At 49.5% G+C, this 26,015-nt stretch overlaps 1 protein-coding gene across 5 annotated transcripts in view; it reads right to left on the reverse strand.

Annotated features, from left to right (window-relative positions):
* Nucleotides 1-26,015, reverse strand: part of ECE1 (endothelin converting enzyme 1) — a 131,780-nt gene that overhangs the window by 62,676 nt on the left and 43,089 nt on the right. For 2 of the 5 annotated variants that reach the window (XM_030537452.1, XM_030537453.1), the window contains exon 2: nt 7,219-7,305. In XM_030537452.1, the coding sequence (XP_030393312.1) occupies nt 7,219-7,305 (87 nt within the window). Of the gene's footprint in view, nt 1-7,218; nt 7,864-26,015 lie in introns of those variants that run through there. The other 3 variants (XM_030537454.1, XM_030537455.1, XM_030537451.1) reach the window with 2 other exon arrangements.

Genomic DNA, 26,015 nt, shown 5'->3' on the forward strand with positions numbered 1-26,015 from the left:
TCCCTCGATCTGATGGCAATGCTCCTACCAATACAGCCCAATATGCCATTGGCTTCTTGACAACAAGGGCACACTGCTGACTCATATCCAGCTTTTTGTCCACTGTAATCCCCAGGTCCTTTTCTGCAGAATTGCCGCTTAGCCAGTCGGTCCCCAGCCTGTAGCAGTGCATGGGATTCTTCCTTCCTAAGTGCAGGACTCTGCACTTGTCCTTGTTGAACCTCATCCGATTTATTTTGGCCCAATCCTCCAATTTGTCTAGGTCGCTCAGGATCCTATCCCTACCCTCCCACATATCTACCTCTCCCCCCAGTTTAGTGTCATCTGCGAACTTGCTGAGGGTGCAATTAATCCCATTAATAAAGATGTTGAACAAAACTGGCCCCAGGACCGACCCCTGGGGCACTCCACTTGATACCAGCTGCCAGCTAGACATGGAGCCGTTGATCACTACCCGCTGAGCCCGATGATCTAGCCAGCTTTCTATCCACCTTATAGTCCATTCATCCAGCCCATACTTTTTTAACTTGCTGGCAAGAATACTGTGGGAGACCGTATCAAAAGCTTTGCTAAAGTCAAGGAATAACACATCCACTGCTTTCCTGTCATCCACAGAGCCAGTTATCTCCTCATAGAAGGCAATCAGGTTTAGTTAGGCATGACTTGTCCTTGGTGAATCCATGCTGACTGTTCCTGATCATGTTCCTCTCCTCCAAGTGCTTCAATATGGATTCTTTGAGGATCTGCACCATGATTTTGCCAGGGACTGAAGTGAAGCTGACTGGTCCGTAGTTCCCCAAGTTCTCTTACTTCCCCTTTTTAAATATGAGCACTATATTTGCCTTTTTCCAATCATCCAGAGGCAACAGGAAATAGAGGTGAGGCAGCAGCTGCTCTGACACAGAGATGACCTGTCTCCTCTGGTCTTTGAAGGAGCAGTGTTTGTAAGACCTGAGGACTGCAGCCAAGCTGGAAGCAAAGGAGCTTCCCCTGGGGAAGGGAAGGCTGAGTCTACAGTGTTTAAGGCCAGAAGGAACTACCAGATCATCTAGTCTGACCTCCTGCATATCACCCCTCAGCCACCTTACACCCAGTCCAACCACCAGAATCAGACTCACGTATTACAGCCCTGCAGATGGCAGGCCGCCCGAACACATGGTTCTCCTTGGGCTTGTCTCTCTGAATCAAGTCTGTTGACCACTCAATGAGTCTGAGACAGACTCTCCAGGCCCTCTGGAGAAAAGACAAGGCCTCGATATAAACTGAGGGAGGGGAGCAGGCAGGTGAGAAGAGGAGAATGACATTTCCTTCGAACTGACCCAGTCTATGTTGAACTCAGAGCAACAAGGCTGTTGATGGTTTTTAGAAGGGAGGTTTATTGCCAAGTTGTGTTTGCTCCAGTTATGGCCAACTGACTCCTGACCAATGGGACCCTTGCTTTAGCACTAGACTAAGCGACAACACGCTGCATTTGTGAGAGCAGCAATGGGTTACAGACTATGCTTCCCAACCCGCAGGCTGGGTCTGAAGTCACTGTCCTACGCAAGGCAGGGAAATGACAGAGCTCAGTCCTAGCGGACTACATCCTGTGAGGCAACCTCACGGGTTTGCTAACACAGCATGGAGAACTGCAGAGGAACTGGCTCAATCACAGTTTTGACTTGCCCCTTACGTATGACAGTTTTACAGCCCTGTAGCCTGAGCTCCGCATGCACAAGTCAGCTGGCCCAGGCCAGCCACAGGTGTTTAATTGCAGTATAAATGCCCCCACAGAGGCTAAGGAATTCCTTTTCCTTGTACTACTAGCACGTTCCTCGTATTAGTATTCCATTTTTCTTCCACTATCTCCTTTGACAGGATGGGTGATTTTTAAAAGTCACAAGTACTTGTCCCCAGGCATTATAACCTGGCCACATCGATTCTGAATCGGAGAAAGATTTACTATTATACTTCTTGGAATATTATTATATTGCTTAAAGCATTACAGAAGGGTTTGGAGCATCTGGCTATCTGCAGGACTTACACAGAGTGCAGCTGTGCAGGTCTCTCACACTGCATGTCAGTTGCTCCTGATTGTCACTAATTAGTGCTGTATTTTCACAGTGCTAGGAGCTACAACCCTTTTAACTGGAAGTTATTAATACATGAAAATGCGCTGTAGTCTCTGCCGCCATTGTGTGCCAACTGAATTGAGTTACTTCACAGGTAAGAGGCCCAGAAGAGGTGATCAAACCAGTATGTGCACAACATAATGTTTATGCTGCAGTTAATGTCAACCTTCTGCATAGATTTGAATCAAGCTGTTTCTAGCAGATCTGCCTTCAGATATCTCCTAAAGACAGACTTTATGGATGCTTAGATACAGCAACGCTGCCACACCCAGGCTTTGTAAGGCATAATACAGTTTAAGATGATTTACTGTGCGGAGGTAGAGCAATTTTTCCATACCATGTTGAACTCCTGGAACTGACAGAACATCCTGCCTAGCATCTGCACACATCAGAATGGAGACTGGAGAGAGAGTCACAACCTCTGAGCCTCAATCTTAACTTAGAGATGCTATTTTACACCCTTGGAGGCAGTGATTCTTAACTTCACACAAAACCAGCATAGTCTTTTTCAGGCTTGATTGCCACAGTGGCTCTGAATTAGTTGGTCCCTGTGAAATGTTGGCTCCAGCCCCTTGGTAAGTGGTTCTGATCCAAATTCTGAGGGAATCTCACTAGCTGGAGAGAATGACTAGAGGCATCCTGGCGTAGCTTGTGCATGTGGCTGCAAGGAAATCAGAACCTTAACATATTAATTTTATTCCTACCTGTGTATCGTTAAATCAGACAGTGGGTGGTTCTGAGTGTTGCTGCACTCACTCTGGAAACACATGCCTCCTCTGTGCACCAGAATCTTCACACACTTATACATGCAACATTTTTCTAAGCAGCATGCAACTCCTTAGCAATAGGCCCAGCCCAGTGCAGCACTCCTAAAGACGGATAGGTCTGTTTCTCCAAGTGCCTTTTTAAAAAATGATCTCTTCACTGATGATATCCTCCATTCTTGACAGGCTAAAACACGCTCCCAGAGCCAGTGCCTTCCAGCTGTTTAACAGCATGCACCACTCCAACACATCAATTTTGAATGAAGAATAATCCTGTGTCCAGCTGACTCTATCGAGGAAACCCGAGGCTGGCTGAATGAAACAGCTGCAGGTAGAATTTGCCTGGGGCACTAAGAGGAAGGACAACCCAATGGTTTGGGTGCTAGTTTAGTTCCTGCTCAGACCTAGATTTTCTTTGTGACATTATCTGATTAAGTCTGACCATATAGACCATTGTTGCAACTACTGTTATATATTTGCAACAAATCTTGTACAAAATGTGGCATGTCAAACATCTATGAAAAAGTTATGATTGGCTGGTTATAATTATGCTATCGGTATGCATATATCATTTTTGGTATTTGAAGTTATGAATATTGGCTCTATACTTGGATTTCAAATGTTTGCTCCTGGGGTAACGCTCACAAGGTAGTTAGCCAGCACATCTTGGAGGGACTATTCAAATTAAGTGGCTCATCAAGAAACACTTAATGGACAATGGACCATGGGAGAGGCCCATCTCCACTGAATGGACTGTCCTGCAAAGATGCTGTTTGAGGTATAGGTAATGGCTTCTACTGTGTCCACACCTTCATGTGTGGACATGTGACTTGCCCATGTGACTCCAAACACTATCTTGTCACCTGTAATTTTCCACTAGCTGTGCTGAGGGCTTTGTTTGAAACAGTGGGTTCCTGTCACATGGCAGAACATATAAAAGGCAATGGAAACCCTTCCATTTTGCCTCTTTTCTATGAACTTATACTAATTGGAGCATTCTAACGAATGGACTGAGGACCTTCCAATGATTTGGAAGCAGACAGAGACTTGACTTAAGCCAACAGTTTATTCCATCACTGCTACAAGTCCAAACCAAAGAACTTTGCATTTATTGTATGTATTTGATTCCTTTAACCAGTTTTAACCCTCACCTTTCTAATGAATAAACCTTTAGATTTTAGATACTAAAGGATTGGCATCAACATCATTTTTGGGTAAGATCTAAGTTATATATTAACCTGGGTGTGTGGCTGGTCCTTTGGGATCGGGAGAATCTTTTATTTGATGAGACTGTTTGTAAAAAACCACTCACCCTTAAATCCAGTGGAGGTGATATAAGAACTGGAATGCCTAAGGAAACTCCTTTTATGATTTCTTGTTAGCCAGTGTGATGAAACAGAAGTTTACTTTTGTTGCTGATTTGGTATATCTTATGGAAGAACCACCACCAATCTCGGGGTGTATCTGCCCTATTTCTCAGCAGTTTGTCCTGAATCTGGCATCCTCAGTTGTGACCCACTGAGGCACGGGGCATCTTGTGCAAGTCTCTGTGCTGCCCTACCTCACAGGGGTGTGTGAGGATAAACACCTTCAAGACTGGGAGGTGCTCTGATACTACAGTGGTGGGAGTTATAAGTCCCTTTGACAGATAGGGCTGACACCTGCAAGGACGACCATGGTCAGAATTGGTCCTCCAGCATCACAGCACCCTTGCACCTGCTGCAGCATCAGTTTAGGACTGATGCAGAGCCCTGCACACTGAATCACCAGCAGCACTTCCTGCAGCACCCAGACTCTACTGGACTCAGAAATGCTCCACTAGCTCCTGGCATCAGCCAGGGCTCTGTAAGTGTCATACTCACAGCCCAGCTCAGACCTGTAGTGTCTGTTGACTATTCCTTTGTCTGAAGGAGATTCAGGGCTTGGAGTGAAGAGGGGTGGTGTATAAAGTGGTGGAGTTCAGCAAGATCACATCGGGCCCAGCCTGGGAAACACAGGGCAGACGTGAGAGCGGTTTGCTTGCCAGTTTAAGACCTTGGTGTGCAGTTGCTGACTCAGTTTATTTCAAGGGATCAGGAAAGTCAGCGAGGACAGCATCATAGTGCAAGCTAAAAAGGAGACCGTACTGGGTTCACTCACAAACACAGGACTTGAGGGGGCCATTTAGGGATCTGGGGCAAAAATCTGTCTGGGGATTGGTCCTGCTTTGAGCAGGGGGTTGGACTAGATGAGCTTCTGAGTCCCTTCCAACCCTGATGTTCTATGAATTCAGGAAAAAACATGGACAGCTCCTAAAATCCATTTTATGTCTCTCTGTGGTGCAATGGGTCAGCACATTCAGCTGTTAATCGAAAGGATAGTGGTTCGAGCCCACCCAGGGATGGTGGTGAGCCTGTGCTACTTCGAGGGGGGAAGGATAGCTCACTGGTTTGAGCATTGGCCTGCTAAACCCAGGATTTTGAGTTCAGTCCGTGAGGGGCCATTTAGGGAACTGGGGTAAAAATCTGTCTGGGGATTAGTCCTGCTTTGAACAGGGGCTGGACTAGATGATCTCCTAAGGTCTCTTCCAACTCTGATATTCTATGACTTTTTCCTTCTTAGGAAAGATCCTTTAGACCTTTATCAGGTCATTAACATTAATGCCTTATTTTCATAACTTTTCACGCCAGAAGGGACTGACATGATCATCTAGTCTGACCTCCTGCAGAACCCAGGCAGTAGAATTTCACCCAGTGATTCCTGTGTTGCAGTGTGATTGGTGGTTGGATAAAGTATCTCTGTAATAACATCATCCAATCATGAGTCAAAGCCTCCAAGTAACGGAGGACTCACCACATCCCTTGGCAAGTTATGCTGATAGTTAATTACCTTCACTGTTAAAAAATTATATCTGATTTCAGTGTGAACTTTGCTGGCTTCTACTTTCAGTCACTGGATATTATTCTGCCTTTTTCTGTGCGGTTGGAGAGCCCTCCAGCATCAGAAAACTCCTTCCTGCCTTGGTGCCTGTAGACAGTGATCAGGCAGGATGAAACAGGGTTTACTTTGAGGCTAATCCAGTCCTTCCATTGGCTGGGGACCCGGCCAATGGTGTGGCGTTAAGTGAAGGTAGGTGGGACAGCGCAGGAGAGCAAGCAGACACAAAACACACACTCTGCTGCTCATCTTATTATGGACTAGGCTCTGCTCTGAACCTTACTGCGCATCAGCTGGGCTGCACCAGGCACCTGTCAGGTCAAAGCTTCGGCCCTAGGAGGTGCGCATTGTGCACAGAGGGGGCAAACCAATAAGGGCTTCTAGGAATTCTCACATCACCACCCCTCTGGCTTGCTCTCCTCACAGCCTCTCCCTAGGGTGCCCGGCAGAGCAGTCCTATTTGTAACACCACAGACGTTGGTGGAGTCACACCAAGGCTGGAGTTCGCCCCCAAGTGTGTGTGTTGAAGTCACTGTGTCTAAGGGCTTGTCTACATTACTGCGCGGGGTCGATCTAAGATACTCAGCTTCAGCTACGTGAATAGCACAGCTGAAGTTGACGTAAGCAGATCTACTTACAGTGGTGTCTTCACTGTGGTAAGTCAACAGCTAACACTCTCCCATCAATTCCACTTGTGCTCCTTGCTCTGGTGGACTCGATGGGAGGGTGCTTAGCAGTCGATTTATCGTGTCTATACTAGGCACGATAAATTGACCCCCGCTGGATCGATCACTGCCTGCAGATCTGGTGGGTAGTGCAGACAAGCCCTAAGGCTCCCGACTGCTGTCAGACACAGACCTGGGACAATGGAGAGTTTGAGAGAATATTTGCCAGGGCAAATCCCAAAAGAAAAACTGTCTGTTGAAAGTGTTGCTCGGTCAGACTTTGCCTGGGCTCAGATTCAGTGAGTCCCAAGCATGTCTCCAGCCTGGGCTGTCTCAGGTGCAGAGCTCTAATCCACCTGGCCAGGTCTCTGCATAGCAGAAGGCCAGGCTCTGGCCTCAGCCAAGTGTAAACAGGCAGACACTTTTCCCTAGTTGTGCTGCAGCCCTGGGAGAGCAGGCCAAGTGCATGCACAGTCAGGAAGCAGCCTAGAGAGAGAAGCCCCTACTCCTGAGGGTGGGATGAATGGGACTTCTGGGGTCACAAGGCAGAGGGGAGCAGAGGAGGGCACAGTGGGCCCATTCTGACCTCCTGCATCACTGGAGGAGAGAGTTCCTTCCTATCAGCAAGGCGCAAGGGCCATACACATCCCCTTGCTCATGGCAGGGTGGCAGGACAATCACTGGGGGAGAGAGGGCTGTGTCTGGAATGACCTTACAGTCACATTGCTTGTAAAGTGGAGTCTCATGGACTGGATTGCCTACCTGGATTCCATTAGAGTAAATCTCTCCTTCCCCGATCGAGTCTACCAGATCTTCCTCATCCAGCGTTGCCCGCCTGTAGGTGGACATCTGAAATGTCAAATGTAGAACAGATTCCCTTAGTGTCTCCATGGCAAGGAACATTTAAAGGCACCAGCCAGCCAGATACTGCTTTGGGAACAGGACAACTCAGACATCAGCTCAGCCCTTGCTGGCTGGATCCCCATCTCCTATGATCTTTGCTCATACTAAGAAGCTGGTGATTCCGGAGCCATCTGTCCAAGTGTTACCAGGTAAGTCTCTGAACAAGGTTAATCAGGGCAAACTCCTCTTTCTCCCTGGATCAGCTCCGCAATCCTTCCCAGAGAGTCGAAGTGGAATGGCACCTGACGCAGCAAGAGAGGCTTTGGCTCGAACATTGTAAGTCCTCCTTTGTGCTGAATCCAAGTGACTGAGATATAAAGTTACTGAACAATTATAATCTGAAGAAACACAAAAAAGGCACAAGAAAATAATCCCACCCACAGGCCAAACCATCCTCCCCCATGTCTCCTCTGAGCCTTAAGTAAACTCTCTCTTTCAATGGGAAGAAAGACTCCTGTGCAGAGAGGGGCTGCCTAGCTCAGCCTGGGAACATCAGACATGCACGTTTCAAAACAGGATCAGAGAACAGGAAGTAAAATAAAGTCTGTTTGTGTTTGTAAAGCTGCATTCCACAGCAGGAGCCAACGGATTGTTCAAAACTTTCAGAGGCCAGCCTCCTTTTCTCATTGTTAGCTCCACCCTACCCCAACTCCATCTCTAACCTGCCGTGTCCCTCCTGCTTATCTAACACACCAGAGAGGAGAATGAGAGACAGGCAGAGGTGATGGCCAGAGAAGCAGATGGTTCTCGCAGCCATCATCATCCAAATGATATACCCAGAAATAATCATTTTTCACATGCTGGACTTTTCCATGTAGTCACACATGCTGAGTGTGCCATGCCAGCCTGGAGCTTGCACCTGTGCCTAGGATGATGTGATGTCCAGGTGGCTGGATTGTCCCAGCTTTGAGTGACCACCCGTAGAGGGTCTGAAACTGGGGTAGTGCACTGGATTCCACTGAACCAGTCAGGAGAGGGGCCTTCTGCTTCTGCCCAACTTCTCCAACTCCACCACCACCCACCATCTTTCCGGCAAGGCTTGCAACTGTTGTCTACCAAATCTAGCAGCTACCCAAGCAGCATTCAGTCCACCAGCCAAGCCATTCCTGCCTTTGCCCCAAGCCTTCCTAAATGCAGGAAGCTGTGCCCTGGCTCCAGCTTTAGAGGTCAAACCCTGGTGCACTAATGTAGGCTCCCCCATTTAAATTCTTGCCCCATGTAGTCCCCATCCATACCTCTAAATAGAGGCCTTCAGGCTGGCCCTGTCAAAATTAGCAATGTGTCCAGCCCCAGACCCTGGATCTGAGCATATTCAGTATCTAGGCTTTATAGTCCAGGTTTATCTCTAGCTAGACGCAATGACAGTGCTGCATTTTGAGGGGACTGGAAATGCATCATGACTGAGGTCACGGCAGGCAAGTGGCAGGCAAGCCAGTAACTTATTACTGAATCGTTATTGTGGGGAATCAGGATATGAACCACAGGGGACTAGGACGGGATCTTTTGTAAGGACACCACAACCTCAGCTCGGGTTTAGTAGCCTGGACCGGGATTCGTGGAAACTGAGTCCCTACGCACAAGGGCAGAGCGGTGGTTTCACTCTGACAGGAGGCCATGCAAAACTCTGGAGTCCTGAGTGAGGTCTTAGGGTTTGTTCAGGCTCCAGGCACAACTGAGAGGCCTGAGTGCATGAACTGTGGGAAACAAAGGGTGCCTTATGCCTTCTTTGCATTCCTCCTACTTGGGCCTATCTGCAGGTCAGCATATCCTCCAGCATACATTAGAGCAGCCCTGAGGCTGCTCCAGCTTAGCTCTGCTTCCCCAAGAAGCAGACAATATCTGGAGCACTGTGTGTTCTGCCCATGCCTCCTTCTCATCCCTGGCCTGCCCCAAAGGTGCCTCTTATGCTAGAGCCTGGGACAAGGCAGATCTATGGCAGTGGGAGAGTCCCCTTGGAGGATGTTTCCAGCCCCTTTACTCCACCAGAGCCCTGTAAAGAGGCCTTAGCAGGACAGAAGGCCCTAAGGCCACGAGATGAAACCCCCACTGCCCTGCTTCCCACGGCCCCAAGCTGTATTTCCATACAAGTCTAATTGAAAGTCTGATCCCCCTACATTATTCTTACCTCTTCCCCTCAAGCAGATACTCAGGGTGAAGTCACTCAGGCCCCAGAGCAGGGATGGGGATGGGGAAGGGGAGATCGTGCTCCACAGCAGCACAGAGCACAGGAAGCCTGAGTCTCCACTGCCCATACATGGGTATCCCATCTGCCTGGGCCAAAGAACGGTGAAATGCTACCTTCCAATTTGTTAGGGTTTCACTTGCACTTTGGCCAGCTGTCTCCATGAGCTGTAAGGCAGAGGGCAATCAAACTCACTGACTTCTCCTCCTCCCTGCCCTCAACCCATGGCCCTGGCAACACAGGCTGTGTTGGCACTAGACTGCCAAGTAGTGTTGCCAACAGTCTAATGGCACAAACCAAACCATCCTTGCCCCACCCCCTGCCCTGCTGCTTCCCCGACACCCCACCCCCCACTCACTCCAGAATAAAGTGGACCCGGGGGGCTATACAAGTGTAGCTATAGTGCTATAATTATACCAGTACGTTTCCCTGCATATACAAGCCCTACATCTGAATGAAATGAGGTTGCCAGTAGATCGAGGGAAGTGATTATTCACATCTATTTGGCACTGGTGAGGCCACATCTGGAGTATTGTGTCCAGTTTTGGGGTCCCTCACATAGGTGCTGAGTTTCTAATCTGCTGGGGGATGCTCCCTCCCAATTCTGCCCAGGCCCCGCCCTCATCACCCCTTCCCCCAATGCCCCAGCCCAGCCCTGCTTCTTTCCACCCGCACCTCATCTCTTCCTGCCCTCGCTCTGCCTCTTCCCTGCCCAGTTCTGCCCCCTCCTCCGAGTGCGCTGCGCCTTCACTCCTCCCCTGCCCCCCCCAGAACCCCCTGACACCGAGAAACCGCTGATCCATGGCAGGAGGTAGATGCTGGGAGGGAGGGGGAAGTGCTGATGGGGGGCTGCCGGTGGATGCTCAACACCCACCATTCTTTTCCCGTGGGTGCTCTAGCTGTGGAGCACCCACGGAGTCGATACCTCTGCCCCTCACTACAGAAGGGATGTGGACAAATTGGAGAGAGTCCAGCAGAGGGCAACAAAAATGATTAGGGGGCTGGAGCACATGACTTATGAGGAGAGGCTGAGGGACTGGTCTTATTTAGTTTGCAGAAGAGAAGAGTGATGGGGGAGCTGATAGCTGCTTTCAACTACCTGAAGGGGGGTTCCAAGGAGGATGGAGCTCGGCTGTTCTCAGTGGTGGCAGATGACAGAACAAGGAGTAATGGTCTCAAGTTGCAGTGGGGGAGGTCTAGGTTGGATATTAGGAAACACTTTATCACTAGGAGGGTGGTGAAGCACTGGAATGGGTTCCCTAGGGAGGTGGTGGAATCTCCTTCCTTAGAGGTTTTTAAGGTCAGACTTGACAAAGCCCTGGCTGGGATGATTTAGTTCGGGTTGGTCCTGCTTTGAGCAGGGGGTTGGACTAGATCAGTGCTTCTCAAAGTGGTGGTCCGCGGACCGGTGCCAGTCTGCGAGCCATCGGCTGCCAGTCCGCAGCGAGTTTCCTCACAAGAGCATCGAATAGGATAATAATATGGCACCAGTCCCTGGCACATTGGAAAAAAAAATTTGCCAGTCCCCCACATCAGATAGCTTGAGAAGCACTGCACTAGATGACCTCATCAGATCTCTTCCAACCCTAATCTTCTATGATTCTATGAAATCACTGGGGTTTTTAAAGCCTAAAAGGCTGTTTCTCTAATAGTAAGGAATCCTTGCGCTTTTGGGAGGGTTTGGAGTTAAGCATTAATTATGGTCTCTCTGGAAAGTGGCACCCACTCAACACCTAGGAGGAATTCCTGTCAGCCATGTGCTGGAATGGATTCATTAGCTCTTTCATGATGAAATTAAATATGTGTTGAACAGTCATAGCCTTTTCATGTGCTCTTGTGGTCATTTCTCTTCTCCTTTTAGGGGTCAGGGACAGGAGGGTACTTTGGGTTGTTTCACTTCTGGGTAGCGCAAACAGGTGGGGTTGGCTGTATTCATCCCTGAGTGAGTGCTGGGACAGGGAGAAAGGAAGGCAGTTTGTGCCTCTCCTATTCTGGGGCTGCTGAAGCCAGTTTGGCCCCCAGGAAAGGCTGTGGCAACCCTCCTCCCCCCAAAAAAGTTGTGCTCCTTTTTCAGCGGGACTCTGCAGGGGTGGAGAATTGTCAGGGGGGCAGGTATAACCTGGTTACACCCCATCCTACCCCTTTTCTCTCCAACTTGCTCCCTACAACCAGGGCTTCTGAGAAGGCAGGATAGGACCAGCTCTACCCTGGGCAAAGAGGCCTCATGGGGCAGGATTATTCCTGGAGAAGGGAGGCAGGAGCTGGACCCTCCTGAGCCATGAGAATTGTGTTCTAGTGTCCTATCTTCACTGTGAATTCCCAACCAATTACAACAGGCTAAGCCTCCCACATGGTTATATCACCGTTCTGTGCCATTGACTGAGCCATGGGCTAACAGTGTGTTACAGCCCTGTAGCAGGAAGGGGCCTACTCTCTGCTTCCCTGCTCCATGAGAAGTCACCCACGCCAGTGCCAAGTGAGAGAGAAGCACTCCCCATAGTAAGCTCTTTGGGGTATAGGCTGTCTTTTTGTTCTGGGTTTGTACCAAGCCCAGTGCAATGGGGTCTTGATCCATGATTGGGGCTCCTTGGTGCTACCACAATACAAATAAATGATTATTACTAATAGGAATGGAAGCATTTCCTCACTTTACACAGATGTCAGCGACAATGCAGGGTGCAGGCAGTGACGATCCTTGCTCTGAGGAGCATAAGGTCATAGATGGCGCAAGTCAAATGGGAGATGACCTGTAGCACGCTCCTAGCCTTAGGCCAAAATCTGCAGAAGTGCCCAATGATTCTGGGGACCTTGATTTTTGAAAGCCCAATTTGAGATGCAACAGGTTTTATGTCCAGATGTGCTGAGCACCTACGGTTCCTGTTGGCTTTCATCAGACGCTGCTGCCCAGCCCCTCTGAAAAGCTGGGCCCAGGAGGGGCTTACATTAAGCCCTTGTAACACAAGGTATCCCAAATCAGTGGATGCTCTAGGTCCCCAGAAGTGCATTGTTGTGTCTCTTACTCCAGGATCCAGTCACTAACCATGCACATTACACCCCAGCTTGGCACTCTGCAACTGAAATTACGTCGGGCCCATTGTAGCTGGGGCCAGATTGGGAAAGACTCTGTTGACTCCATCAAACAAAATACTTTCAGGCTGATGTGAGACTCCTCTGAGCATCTGCCCAGAAAATTACAATTGGAGAAAGTCAGAGATGGGAAGATCTGCTCATCAATTTGCCCTCCCCCACCCCACTTTTCCAGCCACTACATTTATCTAAGCAGCCCTGCTTCCCCCCTCCAACCCTGCTGTAGCTCAATCAGAAGGCCTGTTTCTTCTCTCTTCCAGGCCAATTAATCCCTCTTTCCTGCTGCACTCCCGCCTTGCAGCCATTTGTGATCCCTGCCCTGGAGAGAGAGCAAGTGGAAATCTCTCCCTTTCTAGTGCATCTCTGTATCTCAGCTGCTGCCAGCTGACATCCAGCTGGGCTTATCTGTTCCTTAGCATTTCCTTCCCTCTGTTGATCGCCTCTGTGGCTGGCACCAGAGCATTGTGGTGCCGCGCGGAGCATTGTTTTTTTTGTCTGCATCATGCGAATCTCAGACAATCTTGTAACTTCACAAAAGCTGTTTTTTCCTTGGAGTGGCAGAAAGGTATTTTCCATTACAAACAGAAGCCTAATGCTCGGTTTCCCTTCCATCTGCATAACGGTCAAGAGAGGCGATTCAGTTCAGCTATGTTATTTTATCCGCAGTGCCTATCAGAATCTCGAGGCACATCTCCAGCAGAACACTAAACAGGACAGTTGTAGCAAAAAGGCTCAGAGAAGCCCTTTCGCCCACACTCCAAAAGTGTGACTGCGTTCTAATACTGTCTGTGCAGTTTGTACCAAGACACGTTATAAGCATGTCACCAATCCATGGTGAAGTCTTAATATGTGTGACAAAGTCAGGCCGGACAGCTGCAGGAGGGTCTGTGAAAACAGGCATTTTAGCCCTAGAATGCTAAAGGCCCTTTTTCCGACAAGCTGGGAAAGGGTTACTTCAGGTCAATTAGGGACACCTGAGTCCAATTAAGGGCTGCCTGAAACCTGTTAAAATCTCTCTCCTGGTGAGAGAGAAAGGCAAACTGCTGTAAGGCTGGAGGCAGCAGGGAGATAGGCTTCTCCAGTATGAGAGACTGCGCTCCTTCCCATAGGGAAGACACCAAAACCCAGTTCCTGTTTAGGGGAAGGACTGACACCCCGGGGCCAGCAACAGGACACCTGCCAAAGTGAGGGGGCCAGGGAAAGGTATTCCCTTTTGTTTTGGTGCGTTTACTTTTTCCCTTTGTCTGGCAGAGAAGCACTCCTCAGACCTGCCCCAAGGCCTACTGGAAGGCTCTAAGAAACAAACCCCGAAGAGGAAAGACAGACACACTCCAGAGTGGGGGGCTGAGTTACCCCAGACCCTGTCCCTGCCAGAGAAGGGGGTGCTAAATCCGGCAAGGCAAACACACACACACACACACACACACACACAGCCAGACAGTTACAGTAAAGCAGTGAGGAACAGGTATGTTAGCCCCAGGCTAAACACATTCCTGGTACCATGGTAACCAAATGGCAGTTGCTCCAGGTTAATCAAGACACCTAGGGCCAATTAAGATCCTTCTAGAAGGCAGTGGCGACAGCTAGGTTGATTGGGACACCGGAAGCCAATCAAAGGCTGGCTGGAACTAGTTAAAAGCCTCCCAGTCAGTCAGTGAGGTGGGTGTCAGGACCTATAGGAAGGAGCTGTGCTGTTGGAGGAATGAAGCAGTACAAATCCGTATCAGGTGCAAGGAAGGAGGCCCTGAGGTAACAGTGAAGGAGATATTGAGTGGGGGCTGCTGTGGGAAGTGGCCCACGGAATTGTACATGTCCTATTTTCAAAAAGTCAGCTACCATAGCTGCTAATTTTAGGGTGCCTGAGCTGGAGCCCAGAGTAGAGCGAGGCCCAGGCTCCCCCTTCCCTCCCTGATTATCACTGAGACTGGGAGACAACAGAGACTGTGTGAGGGAGGGTTGCTCCTCCTCACCTCCCTTGCTGGCTTATGATGAAAATGGCTCAGTAAGCTGTAACCCTTGTGTCTAGAGAGAGAAGGGCTATGAGAAGGTCACAGCAAGCCTCTGAGACTAGCGAAATTGCCAGGAAATGCGGGACTCTCAGGGACTAGGACAGAACTTTGTCACAACTGGTGTCAGAGAGGTGGGATCATCATTCACAGCATGGCAGAAGAAAGAGGTTTAAAAAAAAAAGTGTACAGGAGGTTGAGATTTTTTGTTTGCTTGCTTTGTACCACAGTGGAGGAGGTGGTAGGAGCTCTGGTACAAGCCACTGCAGCCCAGCAGGAGGCCACCTGGGTTCAGGCAATGGCGAAATAGGAGTCTGTGTGGCTACAGAAGGAAACAATCAATTATTAATGGGCCAAGCAACCCAAGATCGTGCCCTCTTGTGAGAGGTAATGGACTAGCTGAAGATCCTCACTGCCCAGGCCCAAGGGTCCGATGGGACGCGAACCCTGAGGGCCACTGGTTGTCTGCCAAAGATGACGTCAGGAGATGACGTAGAGGCATATCTCCTCTCATTTAAAGGGACTATTCAGCGTGAGACGTGGCCCCAGGGGCAGTGGGCCAGCATTCTTGCCCCTTTTTTGTGTGGAGAGGCCCAGGCGGCCTACTTTGACTTGCCTGCCACGGACGCCACTGACTATACCCAACTGAAGGCAGAGATCCTAGCACAATCAGGGGTGACAGCAGCGGTACGGGCCCAGAGGTTCATGGAGTGGAAGTACCAGGAGAACAACCCCCCAAGGTCCCAGCTATTCGACCTAATACACCTTGCGCACACATGGTTACAGCCCGAGGTGTGCAGCCCGGAGCAGATTTTGGAGACCCCGGTCATGGATGATTACATGCGAGGACTGCCACCAGATCTCCGCAAATGAGTAGGCCAGAACAATCCATCCATCTATGATGAGATGATCATGCTGGTAGAAAGATGCATGACAGTCAGGGAATTGACCCGACTACCCACGGAAGGCCCCTTTCAAAGCAAGCACCCAACCCCAACCCTGGAAAGTTGGGCAGCCAAACCCCTGAGTTGTCCTAGGTGGAGGAAGGGGGGCGGGCTGAAAACCAGTGTGGACCTCAGAAGGAAGGGATTGGCCTGAGTAGGGGGAACCCTGGGACTAACCCCCCTAAATTCCATGATAGGGGAGTGATTGGAAACAATTATAGATGTTATGCATGTGGGGAGTGGGGACACATAGCAGCACAGTGTCCCAGCACCGAGGAACTTATGCAATGTAACTTGGGGGACTGGGAGGTCCCGTGCTCCCTTATTCACCTTGCAGGTGTCGCATTAGCCCCACATAACTACACTAGGCCAGTGAAGATAGATGGAGCAGAGACTACAGCGTTCGTGGACTCGGGGAGTGCTATCACCCTTATATTGGGTAAGCTGGTAAAAAGTAGCCAGCTGCTACAAGCCAAACATGTAATAGTGATGTGTGTGCATTGGGCCGTAAGCCATTACTCCACCATACTGGTGGAGACACAGGTTCAGGGGAACCCCATTGAGGTGACAATGGCTGTAGTTCCTAAACTCCCATATCCTGTAGTCACTGGGAGGGACTATCCAGAGTTTGATAACTTACTCCCCCTGGAGAGGCTGGAGGGAGGGGAGGATCCTGATGGCAGCGACTCATCGCTGGGGGAATGTCAACCCCCAATGTTTGCTGAGATTTCTCAGGATCTGTTCTCAGCCCCCCAAAAGACCTGGAAGACAAAAAAAAAAAAAGAGAGGAAGGCTGCAAAAGCTTTGGGAACCTGGATCCAGGGCCAGAAGACTGCCCTAGTAGGCAGATGGACATGAGCAGCCATCGGAGAAACTACCACCATGGAAGGTGAGCCAGAGGCCGGTCCCAGCCGTGACGGCAGCAAGCCACTGGAAGTAGCAAAAGCCAGCCCCTGGGAGCTCAGTCAGGTTAGTCCTGGGAGAGAGACTTTTGGGCAGGATCAGGCAGAGGACCCTAGATAAGATAACATCAGGAAAGAGGTGGCCGAGATAGATGGGATACCCTTGGAGGAGACGGTACGGGGGGCGGGTCCAGGACCTTACTTTATAGTGAAGAAAGATCTCCTGTACTGCATGGTGCAAATGCAGGAGCATGAGCTACATCAACTTCTGGTGCCACGAAAAGATCAAAAAGGCCTCGCCCACAGTCACCTGTTTGGAGGACACCTATGGGTAGAGAAAACCCAGGCACGGATCCTGCAGAGGTTCTGGCCAGGAGTACACGAAGATGTCCGGCGATACTACACCTCTTGTCCAGGGGGGCTCTGCATTTTAATTTAATTTTAAATTAAGTTTCTTAAACATTTTAAAAACCTTATTAATTTCACATACAACAAAGTTTAGTTATATATTACAGACTTATAGAAAGAGACCTAAAAACATTAATGTGTTACTGGCAAGCAAAACCTTAAATCAGAGTGAATAAATGAAGACTCGGCACAGCACTTCTGAAAGGTTGCCAACCCCTGCCCTATTGCCTTATCTCATGTTCGCCATCAGGGAGGTTCCACAAGCCTCCACAGGTTTCTCTCTGTTTGAACTACTATATGGGTGCCACCCCCGGGACATACTGGATATAGCCAGAGAAGCCTGGGAAATGGAGCCAAATCACAGAAGGAACATAGTCGAGCATGTACTGCAGATGAGGGATTGGATAGCCCAAGTTACGCCCATTGTACAAGAACACTTGGAGAAAGCACAGGAGACCTAATGACCCATTATAACCACCAAGCAAAGCTTCAACAGTTCCAACCAGGGGATTGAGTGATGGTCCTGGTGCCCACAGCAGAAAGAACACTGTTGGCCAAGTGTCAGGGACCCTACGAAGTGATCGAAACTGTGGGAGAGGTGAACTATAAGGTGCGACAGCCAGGCCGCAGGAAACCAGAGCAAATTTACCACATAAATCTTCTAAAACCTTGGCATGATCGAGAGGCATGCTTCGTCACCCAGGAGACCCTTCCCCAGGAGGATAACTTACACGAGCAAGTGAGGATATCACCCAACTTGAGGCTGATCCAAAAGATCGAGGCTGCTGACATGTTTAATTGCAACCGAGATGTGTTCTCTACAAAACTGGGGTGGACAACTGAGACCTATCACCATATCCGCATGATCCCTGGAGCCAAGGTAACATTGAGACCCTACCGCATCCCAGCAGCCAAAAGAGAAGAAATCAAGACTGAAGTAAAGAAAATGTTAGAATTAGAGGTTATTGAAGAATCTTACAATTGGTCCAGTCCAATCATTCTCGTGTCTAAACCTGATGGTACCACGAGATTCTGTAATGACTTTCGCCAACTGAATGAAGTATCCCAATTCAATGCATACCCCATACCACGCATCAATGAACTGGTTGACCAACTGGATAATGCCCAATTCTTGACTACACTGGATCTGACAAAAGGGTATTGGCAGATTCCCCCAACCAAAGAAGCTAAAGAAAAGACAGAGTTCTCCACCCCAGATAGGCTATTCTAGTACACCATCCTCCCTTTTGGGCTACATGGGGCCCCGGTCACATTCCAGCACCTCATGGATAAGCTGCTGCACCCCCACACTATTTATGCAGCTGCATACCTAGATGATGTTATCATCCATATGCCAGACTGGGGAACCCACTTGGAGAAAGTTGAAGCAGTACTGTGTATCTTAAGGCAGTCTGGCCTCACCGCTAATCCAGCTAAATGTGCCATCGGGCTAGCAAAGGCTAGGTACCTGGGATATATTGTATGCAGGGGCATAGTGAAGCCCCAAACAAATAAGCTAGAGTCGATTCAAAACTGGCCCCGGCTGACCCGAAAGAAGTAGGTCCATGCGTTCCTACGCTACTACCGACGTTTCATTCCCCACTAGGGCAAGTCCCCTAACGGACCTGGTGAAGGCCCGAGGGCCAGACATGGTGAAGTGGACCGACACAGCAGAGGGGGCATTCATAGACCTTCGGAAGGCGCTCTGTAATGACCCTATACTCATAGCCCCGGACTTTAACAAGGAATTTATCTTACAAACAGATGCTTCTGAGGTGGCGTTGGGGGCGGTTCTGTCACAAATGGCTGGAGAAGAACAACCCCGATCCTCTGCCTAAGCAGAAAGCTGCTCCCAAGAGAACAGAAGTACACAGTAGTTGAGAGAGAATGCCTTGCTGTCAAATGGGCTATAGAGACACTGCGTTATTACCTCTTAGGCTGGCAATTTACTCTAGGACCATGCACCCAGGGATGGCTCCAGGCCCCAGCATGCCAAGTGCGTGCTTGGGGCAGCATGCCACGGGGGGTGCTCTGCCAGTCACCGGCAGGGCGGCAAGCAGGCAGCCTTCAGCGGCAGGCCTGCGGAGGGTCTGCTGGTCCCGTGGCTCCAGCCGTGGGACCAGCAGACCCTCCGCATGCACGCCTGCGGGAGGGCCACCGGAGCTGCGGGACCGGCGACCGGCAGAGGGCCCCCGCGGCATGCCACCATGCCTGGGGTGGTGAAATGTCTAGAGCTGGTCCTGCATGCACCCCCCCAGTGGATGCAGCAGAATAAGGAAAAGAATGCAAGGGTCACCAGATGGTTCTTATCCCTCCAACCGTTCCAGTTCCGCATACGGCACAGGGCTGGATGCCACCACAGCTACACTGATGGTCTGCCACTGTTTGGCGTCCCAAGTTGCCCAACTCTATGGTGTTGGGCGGGGTGGGGGAGGGGTTTGCTTCTCCTCACCTCCCTTGCTGTCCTTTGATGAAAATGGCTCAGTAAGCTGTGACCCTTGCCTCTAGGGAGAGAAGGGCTATGTGGAGGGTCACAGCGAGCCTCTGAGACTAGCGAAATCCACCAGGAAATGTGGGACCCACGGAGACTAGGACAGAGCTTTGTCTCATATATAATATTATGACAGGTTCAGGCCAGATGGCTACAAGAGAGTGGTTGAAGGTAGATACATTAGCTCCAGGTTAAGCAGGTCCCTTTTCCCTGGGTAAGATAACAGGGACTATTCCAGAACACTCAGGAACTTTCTAGAACTAATTAAGGCAGGCAGGCTAATTAGGACACCTGTGGCCAATTGGGAAGTTACTAGAATTAATTAAGGCTAATCAGGACCCCTGGTATAAAAAGGGTCTCACTCCAGTTAGTGAGGTGTACGTAAGGAGCTGGGAGTGAGAGGCTGTGCTGCTGAAGGACTGAGGAGTACAAGCATTATCAGACATCAGGAGGAAGGTCCTGTGGTGAGGACAAAGAAGGTGTTGAGAGGAGGCCATGGGGAAGTAGCCCAGGGAATTGTAGCTGTTGTGCAGCTGTAGCAGCAGGCACTCTAGACAGATGCAGTCCACAGAGCCCTGGGCTGGAACCCGGGTAGAGGGCGGGCCCGGGTTCCCCCCCCAAAACCTCCCAACTCCTGATCCAACACAAGAAGGTAGGAGGAAAAAATGGGTGTTGCCATAGCAACTCTAATGAGACTAATCAATTAAGGTGGGCTATTAGCAGCAGGAGAAAAAAAACTTTTGTAGTGATAATCAGGATGGCCCATTTCCAACAGTTGACAAGAAGGTGTGAGTAACAGTAGGGGAAAAAATTAGCATGGGGAAATAGTTTTACTTTGTGTAATGACCCATCCACTCCCAGTCTTTATTCAAGCCTAATTTAATGGTGTCCAGTTTGCAAATTAATTCCAATTCTGATCCCACTGAAGGTTACCAAAAGAAACTACACTATTTGCTCAAGAAACTCCCTGAAAAATGCATAGGAACAAATCTGCACAAACACACTCCTAGAGCCCTGACCAGGGGTATTCTATCTGCTACTCAAGATCCATAAACCTGGAAATCCTGGACACCTCATCATCTCAGGCATTGGCACCCTGACAGCAGGATTGTCTGGCTATGTAGACTCTCTTCCTACTGTATTTTCCACTGCACGCATCCAATGAAGTGGGTTTTAGCCCACGAAAGCGTATGCCCAAATAATTTTGTTAGTCTCTCAGGTGCCACGAGTACTCCTGTTCTTTTTGCTGATACAGACTAACACAGCTATCGCTCTGAAATATATATATCTGTATGCATGTTTTGGTTCTATCAACACCACAAGTCCAGACTCTGTTAGAAGGCAGGCCCCCAAGACAGTAGCTTTGCTTGTGTAGATAGACTCTGACTCAGCAACTGGTTACATCCCCTCAGCCAGGCAACACAATAGCAGGAACCTCTATTTCAGAATTCTTGAGGAGTAACAATCGAAATCTACATGTGCTGAAAGCCCACACATTCCAAAGATTTAGCGTCTCTGGGCCGGTTTCCTGCAGACTTGCTGTGTGCTCCAGGATATATATATAGAAGCAAATGAAATGAAAGCGAAGTTCTGTGCTCTGTGTTGCAGAATCCCTGCCACATGTCCAGTAAATCACTGCACTTCTGAGTCTGGAGGGAGACTGAAATAATATAGCCAATACAGAGCAGTATCTCAATGCACCGATAATGCCTAATTATGATGTGGCATCAACACTGTTAACCTCTTCACCTTTGATCATTAGGCCAGACTGTATGTCAGTTTCTAAAGGACATTCTTAGTCTGATCTGAATATAAGAACGACATAAATTTTCCCTCCATTTTCAACACGAATGTAGGTCTCCCATTGAAGCCCAAGCCATACCAAAACCTGCTTAGCCAATGAGGGCAGACACCAAACCAGGGGTGGCTAGGGAAGAGGATTAGCAGCACCTGTCCAAGCAGAGTTTTGAAGAGCACTGGCTACTCCTTTCCAGACAGGCAGATTTATTCAGGCTAAAGGTGGCAGACAGCATAGCCTAACGGCTAGGGCATGGGACCTAGAGTTGAGGAACCTGGGTGCTGGTCCCAGCTCAGCCACTGACTTCCTGGGTGATCTTGGGCAAGTGGCTTCCTCTCCCATCCTGTGTGTGTCTTGTCAATTTAGACTGTAAACTGTCAGGACAAGTTTCAGAATAGCAGCCATGTTAGTCTGTATCCGCAAAAAGAACAGGAGTACTTGTGGCACCTTAGAGACTAACAAATTTATTTCAGCATGAGTTTTCGTGGGCTACAGCTCACTTCTTCGGATGCATAGAATGGAACACACAGACAGGAGATATTTATACATAGAGAGAACATGAAATGGTGGAAGTACACATACCAACAGGAAGAGTCTAGTCAACTGAGATGAGCTATCATCAGCAGGAGAAAAAAAACCTTTTGAAGTGATAATTAAGATGACCCATAGAAGGTGTGAGGAGCCTTAATTATCACTTCAAAAGGTTTTTTTAAAGTACTCCTGTTCTTTTTGTCACGACAAGGGCCGTCTTCGCAGCAGCCAGCAAAATGGGGTCTTGTTCGGGTCCCTCAGATGGTAATGTAGTAAAAGGGAGGGAAGCCTCTTCCGCAGGACCTAAGTGAGGCAGTACATCACAAGGAATGCAGCAGAGACCCCTGAATGATGTAGCACTTGTTAAGAGCTGCCCTGAGGAAGCCCTTTGCAGGGCACAACATGTTTGATCAGTCTTACAAAACCCTGGGACTAAGATACATGTTCTACTCATAGGCAGCGAGTGCCCGGGCTCCAGCAATATTCAGGGCCTGGTAGCCTGGCTCCACTAATGTTCGGGGCTGGATCTCCCCCCCGGCCCCACCTGCCGCCCCCACATGCCTCCACCGAGTGTCCCCGGCCCCTACTTGCTGCACCTCGCTCACCTTCTTGGGTCCCCCAAGCAGACCATAGTTCCATGCTGCCTCCCTGCATCAACTGCCACTGCAGGGTCCTAGTGCCTCCTATACATTACTGCCAGGGCAGGCTGACCCCGAGCCTGCCCTTCCCCCTCAGACCCTTTCATTTTCCAATGGGACCCTCCACCAGTACAGGGGGCCCCCCAACTCGCAGTCATCGCTCCTGCCCCACACTGGACAAGGGGCAGCCCCACCCCCAGTGAGGCTACAGTGAGGGGCAGCAGCAGAGGAGGAGGCGCACATGTGATGGCAGCCCCCCCCACCGAGCACCCACCGCAGGGGAGACAAGGGGGCTTCCTGTACCTGAGAGGGGCCCTAGGAGCACATGCAGTGACAGTGGTGCGAGGCAAGTGTGATGCAGGGGGGAAGCGGTGGGGCCTCCCCCAGAGCTCACTGCAGACTGTGAGGAGAGGGCTGGGGGGGAATCCTCCTCTCTGGCCCTTGCCCGGGGGCAGCCTGTCTGCACCCCAAACTCCTCAGCCCCAGCCCTGCCCCACCCCAGAGCCCACAGCCCCTGCACCTCAACCCTGCACTCCAGCCCCGAGCCCCTCCCACACCCCAAACCCTCATCCACAGCCCTCACCCCTGCACCCCATCCCTCTGCCTGAACCCCTCCCACACCCCAAACCCCTCATCACCAGAGCCGTCATATTTTTACATTAAATTCCTCCCTTAATGTACTTATGTTCCTGAAAAATGCTACTTTAAGTGAAATGATGTTAAGGGAATCCAATTTCTCCATAAGAATTAATGTAAATGGGGGGTTAGGTTCCAGGGAATTTTTTTTTTTGCCAGACAAAAGACTATATATGTGCGTGTGAATATAAATTACACACACACACACACACACACACACAAAGTTTTAAACAATGTAATACTGTATACAGCAATGATGATTGTGAAGTTTGGTTGAGGTGGTGGAATCAGAGGGTGGTTGGGGACTCCCTCCTCAGGGGTACCGAGTCATCTATCTGCTGCCCCGACCGAGAAAACCAAGAGGTCTGCTGCTTGCCAGGAGCTAGGATTCACGATGTGATGGAGAGACTGCCGAGACTCATCAAGCCCTCAGATCGCTGCCCCTTCCTGCTTCTCCACGTGGGCACCAATGATAGTGCCAAGAATGACCTTGAGCGGATCACTGCAGACTATGTAACTCTCGGAAGAAGGATAAAGGAGTTTGAGGTGCAAGTGGTGTTCTAATCCATCCTTCCCGTGTAAGGAAAAGGCCTGGGTAGGGAGCGTCGAATTGTGGAAGTCAATGAATGGCTATGCAAGTGGTGTCGGAGAGAAGGCTTTGGATTCTTCGACCATGGGATGGTGTTCCAAGAAGGAGGAGTGCTAGGCAGAGGTGGGCTCCACCTAACGAAGAGAGGGAAGAGCATCTTCACAGGCAGGCTGGCTAACCTAGTGAGGAGGGCTTTAAACTAGGTTCTCCAGGGGAAGGAGACCAAAGCCCTGAGGTAAGTGGGGAAATGGGATACTGGAAGGAAGCACAAGCAGGAAAGTGCAAGGGGAGGAGGAATCCTGTCTCAGACCGAGAAAGCGGGACAATCAGCGAGTTATCTTAAGTGCCTATACACAAATGCAAGAAGCCTGGGAAACAAGCAAGGAGAACTAGAAGTCCTGGAACAGCCAAGGAAGTATGATGTGATTGGAATAAGAGACTTGGAGGGATAACTCACATGATTGGAGCACTGTCATGGATGGATGTAAACTGTTCAGGAAGGACGGCAGGGCAGAAAAGGTGGGGGAGTTGCACTGTATGTAAGAGAGCAGCATGACTGCTCAGAGCTCCGGTATGAAACTGCAGAAAACCCTGAGAGTCTCTGGATTAAGTTCAGAAGCGTGAGCAACAAGGGTGATGTTGTAGTGGGAATCTGTTATAGACCACCAGACCAGGGGGATGAGGTGGACGAGGCTTTCTTCCGACAACTAGCAGAAGTTACTAAGATCGCAGGCCCTGGTTCTCATGGGAGACTTTAATCATCCTGATATCTGCTGGGAGAGCAATACAGCAGTGCACAGACAATCCAGGAAGTTTTTGGAAAGTGTAGGGGACAATTTCCTGTCCAAGTGCTGGAGGAACCAACTAGGGGCAGAGCTCTTCTAGACCTGCTGCTCACAAACTGGGAAGAATTAGTAGGGGAAGCAAAAGTGGATGCGAACCTGGGAGGCAGTGACCATGAGATGGTCGAGTTCAGGATCCTGACACAAGGAATAAAGGAGAGAAGTGGAATAGAGACCCTGGACTTCAGAAAAGCAGACTTTGACTCCCTCAGGGAACTGATGGGCAGGATCCCCTAGGAAAATAACATGAGAGGGAAAGGAGTCCAGGAGAGCTGGCTGTATTTTAAAGAATCCTTATTGAGGTTGCAGGAAAAACACATCCCGAGTAGAAAGAACAGTAAATATGGCAGGCGACCAGCTTGGCTTAACAGTGAAATCCTTGTTGATCTCAAAAAAGAAGCTTACAAGAAGTGGAAGATTGGACAAATGACCAGGGAGGATATAAAAATATTGCTCAGGCATGCAGGAGTGAAATCAGGAAGGCCAAATCATACTTGGAGTTGCAGCTAGCAAGAGATGTTAAGAGGAACAAGAAGAGTTTCTTCAGGTATGTTAGCAACAAGAAGAAAGTCAAGGAAAGTGTGGGCCCCTTACTGAATGAGAGAGGCAACCTAATGACAGAGGATGTGGAAAAAGCTAATGTACTCAATGATTGTTTTGTCTCTGTCTTCACAAACAAGGTCAGCTCCCAGACTACTGCACTGGGCAGCACAGCATGGGGAGAAGGTGACCAGACCTCTGTGGAGAAAGAAGTGGTTCAGGACTATTTAGAAAAACTGGATGAGCACAAGTCCATGGAGCCGGATGCGCTGCATCCGAGGGTGCTAAAGGAGTTAGCGGATGTGATTTCAGAGCCATTGGCCATTATCTTTGAAAACTCATGGCGAACGGGGGAGGCCCCAGATGACAGAAAAAAAGCTAATGTAGTGCCCATCTTTAAAAAGGGAAGAAGGAGGATCTGGGGAACTACAGGCCAGTCAGCCTCACCTCAGTCCCTGGAAAAATCATGAAGCAGGTCCTCAAGGAATCAATTCTGAAGCACTTAGAGGAGAGGAAAGTGATCAGGAACAGTCAGCATGGATTCACCAAGGGCAAGTCATGCCTGACTAACCTAATTGCCTTCTATGAGGAGATAACTGGGTCTGTGGATGAGGGGAAAGCAGTGGATGTGTTGTTATTCCTTGACTTTAGCAAAGCTTTTGATATGGTCTCCCACAGTATTCTTGCCAGCAAGTTAAAGAAGTCTGGGCTGGATGAATGGATAATGAATGAATAATAAGGTGGATAGAAAGCTGGCTAGATTGTCGGGCTCAACGGCTCCATGTCTAGTTGGCAGCCGGTTTCAAGCGGAGTGCACCAAGGGTCGGTCCTGGGGCCGGTTTTGTTCAATATCTTCATTAATGATCTGGATGATGGCGTGGACTGCACCCTCAGCAAGTTTGCAGAGGAGGAGTGATAGATACGCTGGAGGGTAGGGATAGGATACAGAGGGACCTAGACAAATTAGAGGATTGGACCAAAAGAAACCTGATGAGGTTCCACAAGGACAAGTGCAGAGTCCTGCACTTAGGACAGAAGAATCCCATTCACTGTTACAGACTA

Source organism: Gopherus evgoodei, chromosome 18 (assembly GCF_007399415.2).
Source record: "Gopherus evgoodei ecotype Sinaloan lineage chromosome 18, rGopEvg1_v1.p, whole genome shotgun sequence".
Lineage (NCBI taxonomy): Eukaryota > Metazoa > Chordata > Testudines > Testudinidae > Gopherus > Gopherus evgoodei.